Below are 11,877 nucleotides of genomic sequence, written 5' to 3'. Positions count from 1 at the left end.
ATATGTGTTAGAACTTTTATTTTATTGTAATTTATTGGGGGGGGTAAAGAAGATATACTATATTTATTCACTGATAGATTATATATTTTATCATGATTTTATCGTGATAATGAGATGAACACTTAACAAGTTCAGATCACTTGCAACGTCTTGCATATTGAGCAGCCATTTGCAAGAGGCAAAAAGAACATGCTCAGACTTGTGATTTTTTTTTTCTATTAATAATTTATACGACGAGAGAGAAATCTGTATAGTTGTTTAGTAGTTTTGTTAGTGTTGTTTCAGTGTTTCAACTAAGTATATGCAAATAGGACTTTTCCTTCGTCGTTTGGCTAGGAACAAAGTGTAGTATCTATCATTCCAGTGTTGTCTAAGCAAGAGTTTCTCACAAATTTTAGTATTTTATCCTTTTTATATGCTTTCCACCACCCGAACTGCATATAACTTTTTTTACTTTGTTTTCTTATTCACTATTGTTATTTTAATTGGAATTCATTGAGATGAGCATTATTTATCAATTTTTATTTATTTCGGACTATTATCCTCATTTAAGAAAAAGATGAGGATAATAGTCCGGAATAAATAAAAATTGATTCACTATTGTTGTCTTAATATTCGTATTTGTGAGATGTGCTTCTCTTCAATCTGATTATTATTCCTTTTTTTTATATTTATTCGTTATTGGAATTCCTCTGTTACTTTTTGCAATGTAACGTTTGGATCCTTCTCCATAATACTGAGGCTTCCTAATCACGTGAACTTTATAATGCTGCAAAGGATTTCCAGTTCCTGACATTTCCCTTACCCACATTGTTGCATCACTGCCAGCAAAACAGTCATATTTCCAAAATTATTTACTAAATAATAAATATTTTACATTAATTTGTATTGTATTATTTGGAGCACTGTTCTTATCGCAAGTATTTTCAGTTGATGTAATCTCTGATTTTCTTCAGGTATATCTTGTAAAACTCTAGAATCTTTTTGTCAAACTTAAGAATCTGTATGAAATTTTTAACGAAACCCTTTATTTAATCCATGAGTGTAGCATGCTTTCATTCCGTCATCTATGATCGAGTAGTTTTAAGTTTTAAGTAATTCACAATTATTTTTTTTACTATTGCCCACACTGACGATTGAACTTTCCACTTTCCTAAGAACTGAATTTTTACTGAGTACTTTATGCCATGGGTCATTGTTCTAAGTGACAAGCAATGCAACTATTTATGGCAGCACTTTAAAAAGCATTGATAATCAAGATCTTGGTGATTCGCTCTTTTGATCTGGATCATATTGTGCAATGGAGAAAAACGGCCTATTACTTTTAACATCTTTAAAAACAAACTTCCCTCCTTTCACCACCAATGTTAGGATTCTTGTTTTATTCAAGTTGAAATGAATGTCTCTTTCTTTTGGGGAAGCCCCTTATTTTGATAAGCTATTAGGAGTGGCTTTCAGTCCAGATCTAAACTAGAAGACTTGCATCAAATATGTTGCTAAGGTTGCTGGAAAAATGGTTGAATCATTCTATCACTCCAGGAAATATCTTACTCCTAACGCAATTCTCTACATGTATAAGAGCCAGGTTCATCCTAAAATGGAGTACTGTTATATCTGAAAAGTGCCACTCGGAGTACTCCTTATTTTGACAAAGTACAAAATTGACTTTGAAATTCGGTGGAGGACGATCGTTTCTCATTCCTACAACCTCCTTTACGCAGAAGAGACGTTGCTAGCTTCTCTCTATTGTATCGTTATGTTCATAGTAGGTGCTCGACTGAACTCCTATCCATAGTCAACTCTTGTAAGACATTCACAGTAAGAACTTGTCTAATTACAACCACAGTAAACAACTTCTCTCTCTCTCTCTCTCTCTCCAAAACCAAACAAAACTTCTAATGAATACAGTTGGTTTCCTAAAACACCTCATCTGTGGAACAAGATACTACAAAACTGCTTCCCAACCATAGCAGGGTCGTCTTCAAGTACAATATAAACAAATACTTGTCAGGTCGTCCTCTATGAATATCAATTTTTTTAAACAATCTTCTGTCCATTCAACTCATTGTTTCCAATTTTTTGATGGTGGCAATCATTATGCAACCAACAATCCTTTAACCCTTATCTTCAAGTGACCCCACAGACTGATAAATGGTAACCCATCGGTACAAAAAAAAATGCAAAAGAAAACCATAATTCTAATTGTGTTTGCCTTCATTGATTATTATTCTTAACTCACTTAGATTTCTCGTATCAGTCATTACTACTGATCACTTACTGGAAAAAAAAACAGTTGATGTTCCCTGGAGTCTGAGTGATAATGAGTCTCCTCATATTTCCAGTATTCTCTGCTTCTTTCAATCACCATTTCAAATCACTGAATTCTTGAAACAGCTCTTTCTAGTAACAGACATTAGTTTTATGTGGAATATGAGTGACAGTAAGCCTTCTTAAGATTTTAGTACTCCCTGTTTACTTCTAGTTGAAGTCGGGTTAGTGCTCTTCCTTTTCAGTCTTTTCATCCTCCTAGACCCTTCACAACCATTTTGGTGCCATTTTTTTCTCCTTTGTAGAGTGGGAGAGGGTTATCAGATTATGTTTTGTTTTTCTTTCTTACATATCTACCCTGGCAGTTTCAGTTCTGTTGATTTTGTATAATTTTCTGTATCTATTTCTAGTTGTATTTATGTTCTTTTATTTCAACTGATTACTTGTGATTTGTCGATGTCACTTGGCTATATGGTTTGGCTTTTGCACTTCAAGGTTTTTGTTAGTTATTTTTATCATTGTCATGTTTATGTAAGGTGTCAATCCTCCCTTTGATTCCAATTATTATCACTGTTTATTATTTAATCAATAAAAGTACTCACACATTAGAGTTTGCTCACTGGCAATTGTGTTCCGTGAAGTCTGCATGTCAACAATTCTTTCCAGATTGCCACCATTCCTCGCCTCTTTTGATAACTATATACAGAATATTCTCCTGATTCCTTCCTTAGTTAGTTTGTACGTTACGTTTGGGAAAAAAAGACATGAGACAATTTTTGAAGGCCAAACTGCTTCAAAAGAGGACAAATTCACAAAATTTGGCTTTAAAAAAGCCAATTTGGCAAGCCTGGACAAGAATATGAGAATCATATTTTGATTTAACTTCGTTTATGAATATCATTATAATAATACATGATAATTGTTGTAATGGTATGAGAAAGGAACTCATATTAATTTCGACGTGAAGCAGTTCTTCACCAAAGAAAGGAAGTCAGTGAAATGTTACATAAAAAGGGAACATTCGAAAGAAACAAGACAAAAAACAAAGAACATTGTTTGCCACGAGGTGCTGAACTGAAGAAGTAAATCAAAGATTGTCTCTTACAGTATTATTTTATTATTTGTATTGAACTATGTAGCACAATATTATTTTCTGAGTAATAATTAGTACTTATTAATTTATCTCATTTGGGTCAGTTCTATATTTAAAATATAATGGACATTATTTTATGAAAATGTTAATAGACTCATATTTGCTGTGTTTTATTGTTTTTGTCTGTAACAACTTTTTTGTGCTATCCAGAAAAAATATCAACTTTATCAAAACATATTTGTTGATTCAATATATTACGCATTCCATGGAATTTCCACGGATCCTGCTAGTTATAAATCATTTTGCATTATCGCAACAGCTGTTTACCATTAGTTTCTTGCTTACTGGTAACGTGTGTTGATCTCTGGAATTTGAGTTACGATAAACCTTTGAGGTCTACCCACTTTTTGTTGATCACCATCTCCATTAAAACCAACTTCCTTGAATCTTTCAAAGACATCCTTTGCACATGGCCAAACAAATTTAATATTTTACTTCAAATAATTTCCTCCACGTCCGTGACCCCCTAACTCTTCTACTGACAAATTTGTTCTTCTTACAATCTGTTAGTTCACTTCACACTGGGCTATGAAATTGGAAGCCAGAGATTGAATATACGCAATATACAACTGGCCTCTGATCTTAATTTTTATGGGTTTTGGATACAGCGTCTTTGCCACCGAGTTGAAAACTGATGAAGATAGTAAAAATGAACTCCACTTTATGCATGAAAATATCTTTTAAAAGAATAAAGAGATTCGTATCATATCGCATCAAGCAAAATCCACGGGTTGGAATTTGTCATATAAAAGCCACTTTGTGTGTCTATGTATGCGTTTGTTCTCTATGGACTTCAAAACGGTTAGGACGACTTTTTTTTTTTTTAATTTCACACAAATGTATTTTATGTGTTTGGGAGTATTCTTAGACATATTTTGTATCAGAATGTCTCTGATAAATATCGATAATCGAGAAGATTCAATTAAAGGAAGAACAGTCCGATTTTGACTAAAGTTAACGCTCTTATACAGCCTAACATCACAAGTGCATTTGAGAAGTTTTATCAGTGCACAAACAGAAGGGCTCGGCATATAAAATCAATAGTAGATTCTTTGATAAGACAGGGGCGCGTTCGAAATAAATGTTTCTGTTTAGAGCACAATTGAACCATGATACTTAACTTTTGCATTTTAAACTTTAGTCAATTATATAAAATAATTTCATAAAATCAGCAGTAGATTCTCTACAGTGCAATGAAGACTACAATATATTGTTGATTACATTACTGCAGGGAAGCATGTGAAGCTTGCTCCCGGTGAACAGTGGTCGGTCCCTGACTAGATCACGCAATCAATCGATTTGATTGAAAAAAAAAAATAGGCTTCCACTGATTTTGATGACAATAAAATTATTGGAAATGTGGAACATTAATTGATCCCTATTCAATTCGAGACAAAATCGGGTCTCCATGTTAGTATCTTTTTAAAAGCAAGACGTTTTTTTGGGTTTTTTTTTTTTTTTTTGTAGTCTCTTTTTTCCCTTATTTTACTGGTATTAATCCTAAATTGGGGGGGGGCGAACCTCTTGTGGAGACAAAAAATATACATCAACGTTTTAATGATGACAGTTTCAATGCAGTTTAAGGAGAGTAGAAAATGGATCTTGGGTTTCTTTTCGGCAGCCTCGTAACTTTCACTTTCTTTATTTTATTCTTTAGTTCTCACATTCCAGGAGCGATGTTTCTGATAAAGAGGGAAGAATTGCTGTTTTCTTAGTCAGAATCTATTCCATGTAACATTTATCGTTGGCAAGTTTTTTACCTTAAAGTAGTATTTTTTGAGCTTCTTACATCAAGTAGCTTCATGCCTTGTCTGGAGCGAATTTCATAAAAAAATTAAAGTCAAGTCCGTGCAGTCTGTTGTTTTTTGTTGGCGCGTATTTGAATAAAGAAATTGTTCACATTTTATGAATGATCATGTGTGCGAATATTTTAGATGAGAAATTGAAAACCAAAACATTAATGCAATTTTAAAATAGATATAATCATTTATTTCATTCTTTAAGACTTTCTATAAATAAGCTTTTTTTCCACTCGTATTATCAACAAAATGACAAAAAAAAAGTCTTGAGTTGGAAAGGATATGTTTATCTAAAGTCTTAGCTTTAAAAGTATTTTATTCATTTGGAAATTACATTATTGTTTTGGTTTTCAATTTCTAATATAAAATAGTCATATCTTTTAAGAGATTTAATGAATATATACATTTAATTTTATTTTTTATTTTAAACGCTCATCCAAAGAAAAATGTCAACAATAAATTGAAATAGACACAAAACACAACGCATGAAATAACAAATGCGTTGTAAAAAACGAAAGAAGTCTTAGAACTGCAGTATTAATGAATTATTTTCTTTTTCTGCAGGAAATTTCTGGCGTCATCAATGGTAAAAATTCTTTCACCAGTGGGAAACCTATCTGCAATAGTCAGTATACTTACAGCTTTCATTGTGAAGGAGATTTTACGGTCGTTTCTCAAGGGGCCATTGGTTATTCTTGCCACATAAAAGTCATGAAAAATGGTAAGGATTCAATCTTTAAGATTGACATTATTAAAAAAATAAATAAATAAATGCTACAAGTCAAGAAAAATAAATTAACTTAAGCAAAAAAAGATCCTTAAGAAAGAGAGGGCGACCTTCCATGAAAACAGCAAAATTCTTTCTGCAATCCAACCATCTATGATACAAATGAACTTCCATCTAATTTAAATTAAACCAACTTTCATATATCTTTGACCACCAAGTTTCAATTCCGAATGTCCAACAGTCTTTTTTTGATAATGATAAGCACGCGTTTGCCATCGAGTTGAAAGCTGGTGGCATGCAAAATAACTCTGACATGCTCATCTTTTGCACTATCCTGATTTGAGTTGTGATGATTCTTTTTAATTCAGGAATAGTTTCGGTAGATTTTGATTTTTGGTCTGAAACGAACTGACAAATCTTTGAGATAACTCCACGGATAAAAATCCGGGTGGGGGTGGGGTGGGGGGGTTAAGGGTGGAACAATAATTAAAATGCCTCAACATGTCATTGAAAAATGCTAAAACAAAGACAGTTGAACATTCATTACCTAAAATTGACAACATTGTCATAGACTGAAGCTTATTTTTTACTAAGTATGGTTGAATCCCAGAAAGAATTGTGAACCTGATCTATTTTTGGAGTTGGAAGGACCAGCAGCAGAATGTCTGATCAGGGTGCTACTGAAACCCAACCATCTAAAAAGTGAGGGACAGACAGACTACACACGCACTGCAAATAGTTTAATAAATTGTATTGTATGGCAAAACATCTGATTGCCTGATAGATCAATTATCCAGTTGTACCTGTCTATTTACATCAAGACAGAATCTATCTATATATTTATAAAAGTGAAAATGTGTCTGTCTGTCTGTCTGTCTGTGTACATTTCCCTACCAAATAACTCTGTCATTTTTCGGTCTTCAAACTGGAAATTTGACATATGGGGTATTAAGATTTGTGAAAATCTTTATAATCGGATTTCGGCCAAACATTTTGCTGTTAAGGGGTCAAAGTTCAACGATTTGACCTTCGAAAACTCTACTAAACTCCTCTGCCAATTTTGGGTCTAAACACTTTTTTTTAGATATAGGTTACTTGGACATGGATCTAACTTTATAATTTGATTTGAGCCCAAAACAGTAAATGTTAAGGGGTCAAAATTTTTAAAAAATTTGATCTCTGCGGTCTCTAACCAATAACTCAGCCAATTTTTGGTCTAAACATTTGAAATTTTACATAAACTGTATTCACAGATAGTGCAAGATTTTTAATCGTTTTTTTTTTTTTTTGCTGAAAATTTGGCTTCCAAGGGGTCAAAGTTCAAAACATTTGACGTTTGCGGTCTCTAGCAAACTATTAAGCCAATTTTGGGTCTAAACATTTGAAATTTTACATAAAGGGTATTCAGACTTTCAGCAAGCTTTTTAATTAGGTTTTGGGCGAAAATTTGGCTGCTAAGAGTTGAAAGAGTTGACCTTTGCAGATTCCACCAAACTCCTCCATCAATTTTGGGTCTAAACACTTGAAATTTTAGATGTAGGTTACTTAGATATGGGTTAGACATTTTAATTTGATTTGAGCCCAAAGTAATAAATGCTAAGGGGTCAAAATTAGGGTCAAAGTAAAAAAATAATTTGACCTCTGCGGTCTCTAACAACTTTTCTCTATGGTAGGTAAGGAAGCCTATTATATAGAAGGGCATTACTATACATATGCACTTTTTTAATATATACGAATGCATATAAAGTTATGAACGGTACATAGGACCGAGCAAAGCCGGGATGAACTGCTAGTATATCTATAAAAGTGAAAATATCTGTTTGTGTGTGTAGACACACACAGGCAGATATGTGTGTGTCTGTGTACATTTCCCTACCAAAGAACTCTGTGAATTTTCGCTTTAGTGACTCAGGATCTGACATAAGGTGTATTAAGATTTGGGAAAATCTTTTTAATCGGTTTTTGGCCAGAAATATGGCTGTCAAAGGGTCAAAGTTCAACGATTTGAAAACTCTACCAAACTCCTTCGTCAATTTTGTGTCTAAACACTTGAAATTTTAAATATAGGCTACTTGGACATGAATCAAACTTTTTAATTTGATTTGAGCCCAAAACAATAAATGTTAAGGGGTCAAAATTGGGGTCAAAGTTAAAAATATTGACCTCTGCGGTCTCTACCAAATTAATCAGCCAATTTCTGATCTAAACATTTGAAATTTCACATAAACTGTATTCACAGATAGGGCAAGACTTTTAATCAGTTTGGGCCGAAAATTTGAGCTACCAAAAGGTCAAAGTTCCAAAGATTTTACGTTTGCGGTGTCTAGCGAACTACTCAGCCAATTTTGGGTATAAACATTTGAAATTTATATATAAAGAGTATTCAGACATACGGCAACCATTTTAATCAGTTTTACAGCAAAATTTCGCTGCTAAAATGTCAAAATTAAAAGATTTGACCTTTGCAAAACTACCAAATTTCTCCGCCAATTTTGGGTCTAAACATTTCAAATTTTAGATGTAGGTAACTTGGACATGGGTAAAACTTTTTATTTTGATTTGAGACCAAAATGATAAATATTAAGAGGTTAAAATTGGGGTCAAAGTTTTAAAAAATTGACCTCTGCAGTCGCTATGAAATTACTCAGACAAATTTTTGTTTAAACATTTGAAATCTTACATAAAGTGTATTCTCACGTAAGGCAAGTTATGAACAGTACATAGGGCCCGAGCAAAGCCTGGCTGAACTGCTAGTAGTACATAAAAATATGTGGCTACTTCAAAAACATAATGGCCGTCATCGATTAAAAAAAAATTAATTTAAGTTATTATTTCATCTGTTTAAAGTATTCTTTAATGAATAATTTTATAAAACAATTGCCATTAAATAGAGAAGAAATCATTAAAATATAGTTATTCTACAAAAAAGTAAATAAATAAAATAAAATAATCATCGTTTGGTTTTTAAATTTTCTTTCAAATTAATTAACTGCGTTTTGATGTTTTCTTTAAAACTCGCATTTTGATTTTTCCATTCTTTCCTAAATATTTCAGCACCTAAGATGGCCACTCCAAGCCTAAAGGAAAGCAACGGCCAGAAGTACAAACAACATGGAGTCGTGTGGCTTGAACATCCGATGTTGGATGTGAAAGACTCAAATGTGAAAATTTATTTTACATTTGACGGGACCTTTCCACATTGTTATCATGAAACTACAATGGTAAAGATGACTTTTTTGTTTGTTTGTTTGTTAACATACAGGAGTTCGAAAAAATAATGGAAACACCTTGTGAGTTTTGTAAGGTGGGGGATAGGGGGCGCCCGGTCTTGCCCGGTTATAAAATATGCTTAAATATATTTTAATTCATGCAGATTTCATATTTATTATTGCAGAGCCAATTCTCTATTGAATATTATATTGTACCTGATTTCGAAAGTTAGAAAGGTAACAATTATTTTTGTATCAATTAATAGGTGTTTTAAACATGAAAATTGAAAAACTACCAAAATGTTAATTTAATGTTTTCAGCAAGATGCAAGTCTTTCTGGCATCGTCCAGGAATGTCTACAGGATACTTGAGAGGAAAATTATGCAAGAGCCCCCCCCCCCCGCTTCTGACACTTGTCATATCTAGATAATTTAGTTTCACTACATTGTATGTTCTGAGTAATGAAGAATATGGTGCTTGATTGACATATGGCCGAGTGGTCCTAGACGTTGTATCAAAGTTTACAGTTACCCAAAGGTGCTCAGTTCAATCCTGAACGAAGGCAGTGAAAAAGTAACAATCAAAACAGAGAATCAGCAACTATGCCCCAGGGCCTAGCTGGAGTCCAAACACGGTACCCCCGTAATAATAATAAAGGGTTGGGTTCGAGACTCCTAACAAACGGTTCCCCAGTTCGAGACAAAACACCTGATGAAGACCGGAGGGTAAAACGGCCAAAACGTTGTGACTATAACAACCAAGATGAGGAAGTCAGTCCGACAATCTCAATCAATGAAAACACCTCATCTAAAAAATACAGACAATTACTAATATGGTGCTTATTTAGAATTACACTTGAATAAAAAACAAAAATACAGAAAAATATTTATGGTGTACTTATTCGCCACGGAATGAAGATATCATATTCCAAAAATCGCATAAATTGATTAAATAGTGTCCACTTTTAATTAAGAAAATCAAATTATATTAGGAAGCTATGAGGAGACCGAGAGCGGCCAGATTGTTTTATACTTTTCCAAAAATCAAGGCTGACAATTCAATTCGACTACAGAGATTTTGTTTGTATTCAAAATAATTAAAAGTTTGTTTTTTATTTTTACTAAAACTTAAAAATTTTTATTTTTTAAGAAAAAAAAATTACTTGACCAATTTATGAGATTATTGGAATATGATATCTTTGTTCCATGACGACTATGCACATCATTTAGATTTTTCTATATTTTTAAATAAGCACCGAAAAAGGTCTTGCACCAGCACATTTTTTCCTCTCAAAGGTCCTGTAGACATTCCTGGGACCATGCCAGAAAGACTCGTATGTTGCTGAAAACATGAAACCAACATTTTGGTATTTTTTAAATTTTAATTTATTAATTGGTGAAAAAATTTTTTTTAATTTTCGAAATCAATACTATATATTAGGTACAATATATACAGTGATGATCATATTTATTGGCACGGTAAAATAAAAGTTAAATTTTGTCTAATAAATTCTAAAAAAGGGATTAAATTAAAGAAAATAACAAAGTATATTATGTATTTTTAACTGGCCTTTCCGATGCAGCAATCGGATTTTAGAAAAAATAAATAACAAAGGAACAACAAGGGTTTTTTGCAATTATGTTTGTTGTTCCTTTGTTATCTATTTTTTCTAAAATCCGATTGCTGCATCGGAAAGGCCAGTTAAAAATACATAATATACTTTGTTATTTTCTTTAATTTAATCCCTTTTTTAGAATTTATTAGACAAAATTTAACTTTTATTTTACCGTGCCAATAAATATGATCATCACTGTATATATATATTATTTTTTTTACATAGGCATCACCACGTATCAAGGCCAAGATGCCACTCGAAGATAAGGGTTAAAGAGTGTACAGTAGAAATTGGACAATATAATAATCGTTAGTAATGGAAATTCGGTAAATTTGTTAACAAGTGGAACGGCTCATAAAGAACTTGTTTATGTTAGACTTGAAGACAACCATATTGTAGTCAGCTGGAAAGCAGGAAAACGGAAGACAATTCCACAGGCGTGCAGTTCTAAGAAAGAAGCTTTGTTCATGGAATCTACGTTTAGGTTTAGGCACAGAAAAAGAGTGGGGGGAATTATTGATAGTGTTTTCAGCTAGATGAATTTTTCTTGTAAAAGTTTGGTGAGGGGAGCCATAGACTGAAGCTCAGTCGGACACTTTCCATCAAAATAACGATACAGCAGAGACAAACTCGCAACATAGAGGTTGCAGGTAAGAGAAAAGGATATCTCCTACGAGGCTACAAAGTCTATTTTTAACTCTATCAAGTCAAGACAAGTCCTTTCTAGCAGCTCCTGCCCAGATGTGGCAACAGTACTCCATCCTTGGACGTACTTGGCTCTTATATAGATAGAGAAGTGCATCAGCAGTGAGATATCTACTGGATCGATAAAAGGATCCCACCATTTTTCCAGCGGACTTAGCAACAGATTTGATGTACGTGTTCCATTTAAGATCAGGAGTAAAGGTCAATCCCAGAAGCTTGTCAAAACTTGAGGCCTCTTCAAGACGAGAGCCATTCATTTCAATTGATGCTAGATGTGGATCAAAACGTTGATGATGTAAAGAGAGAAGCTTGGTTTTAGATACATTAAAAGTAACCAGCCACTCCTTTCCCCATTGTACCATGTGCTCAAGATCAGAAGAAAGAGAACCGGAGAGAACTT

General features: G+C 33.2%; 1 protein-coding gene across 5 annotated transcripts in view; it reads left to right on the top strand.

The window, feature by feature from the left end:
• Nucleotides 1–11,877, top strand: part of LOC145243404 (uncharacterized) — a 302,808-nt gene that overhangs the window by 110,597 nt on the left and 180,334 nt on the right. For all 5 annotated transcript variants that reach the window (XM_080106260.1, XM_080106258.1, XM_080106259.1 and 2 more), the window contains exons 22-23: nucleotides 5,785–5,941; nucleotides 9,002–9,168. In XM_080106260.1, the coding sequence (XP_079962386.1) occupies nucleotides 5,785–5,941; nucleotides 9,002–9,168 (324 nt within the window). The remainder of the gene's footprint in view (nucleotides 1–5,784; nucleotides 5,942–9,001; nucleotides 9,169–11,877) is intronic.

Source organism: Euprymna scolopes, chromosome 22 (assembly GCF_053919585.1).
Source record: "Euprymna scolopes isolate OS-2025 chromosome 22, ASM5391958v1, whole genome shotgun sequence".
In the NCBI taxonomy this organism is placed as follows: Eukaryota; Metazoa; Mollusca; class Cephalopoda; order Sepiida; family Sepiolidae; genus Euprymna; species Euprymna scolopes.
This window is presented reverse-complemented; position numbering and strand designations above follow the sequence as displayed.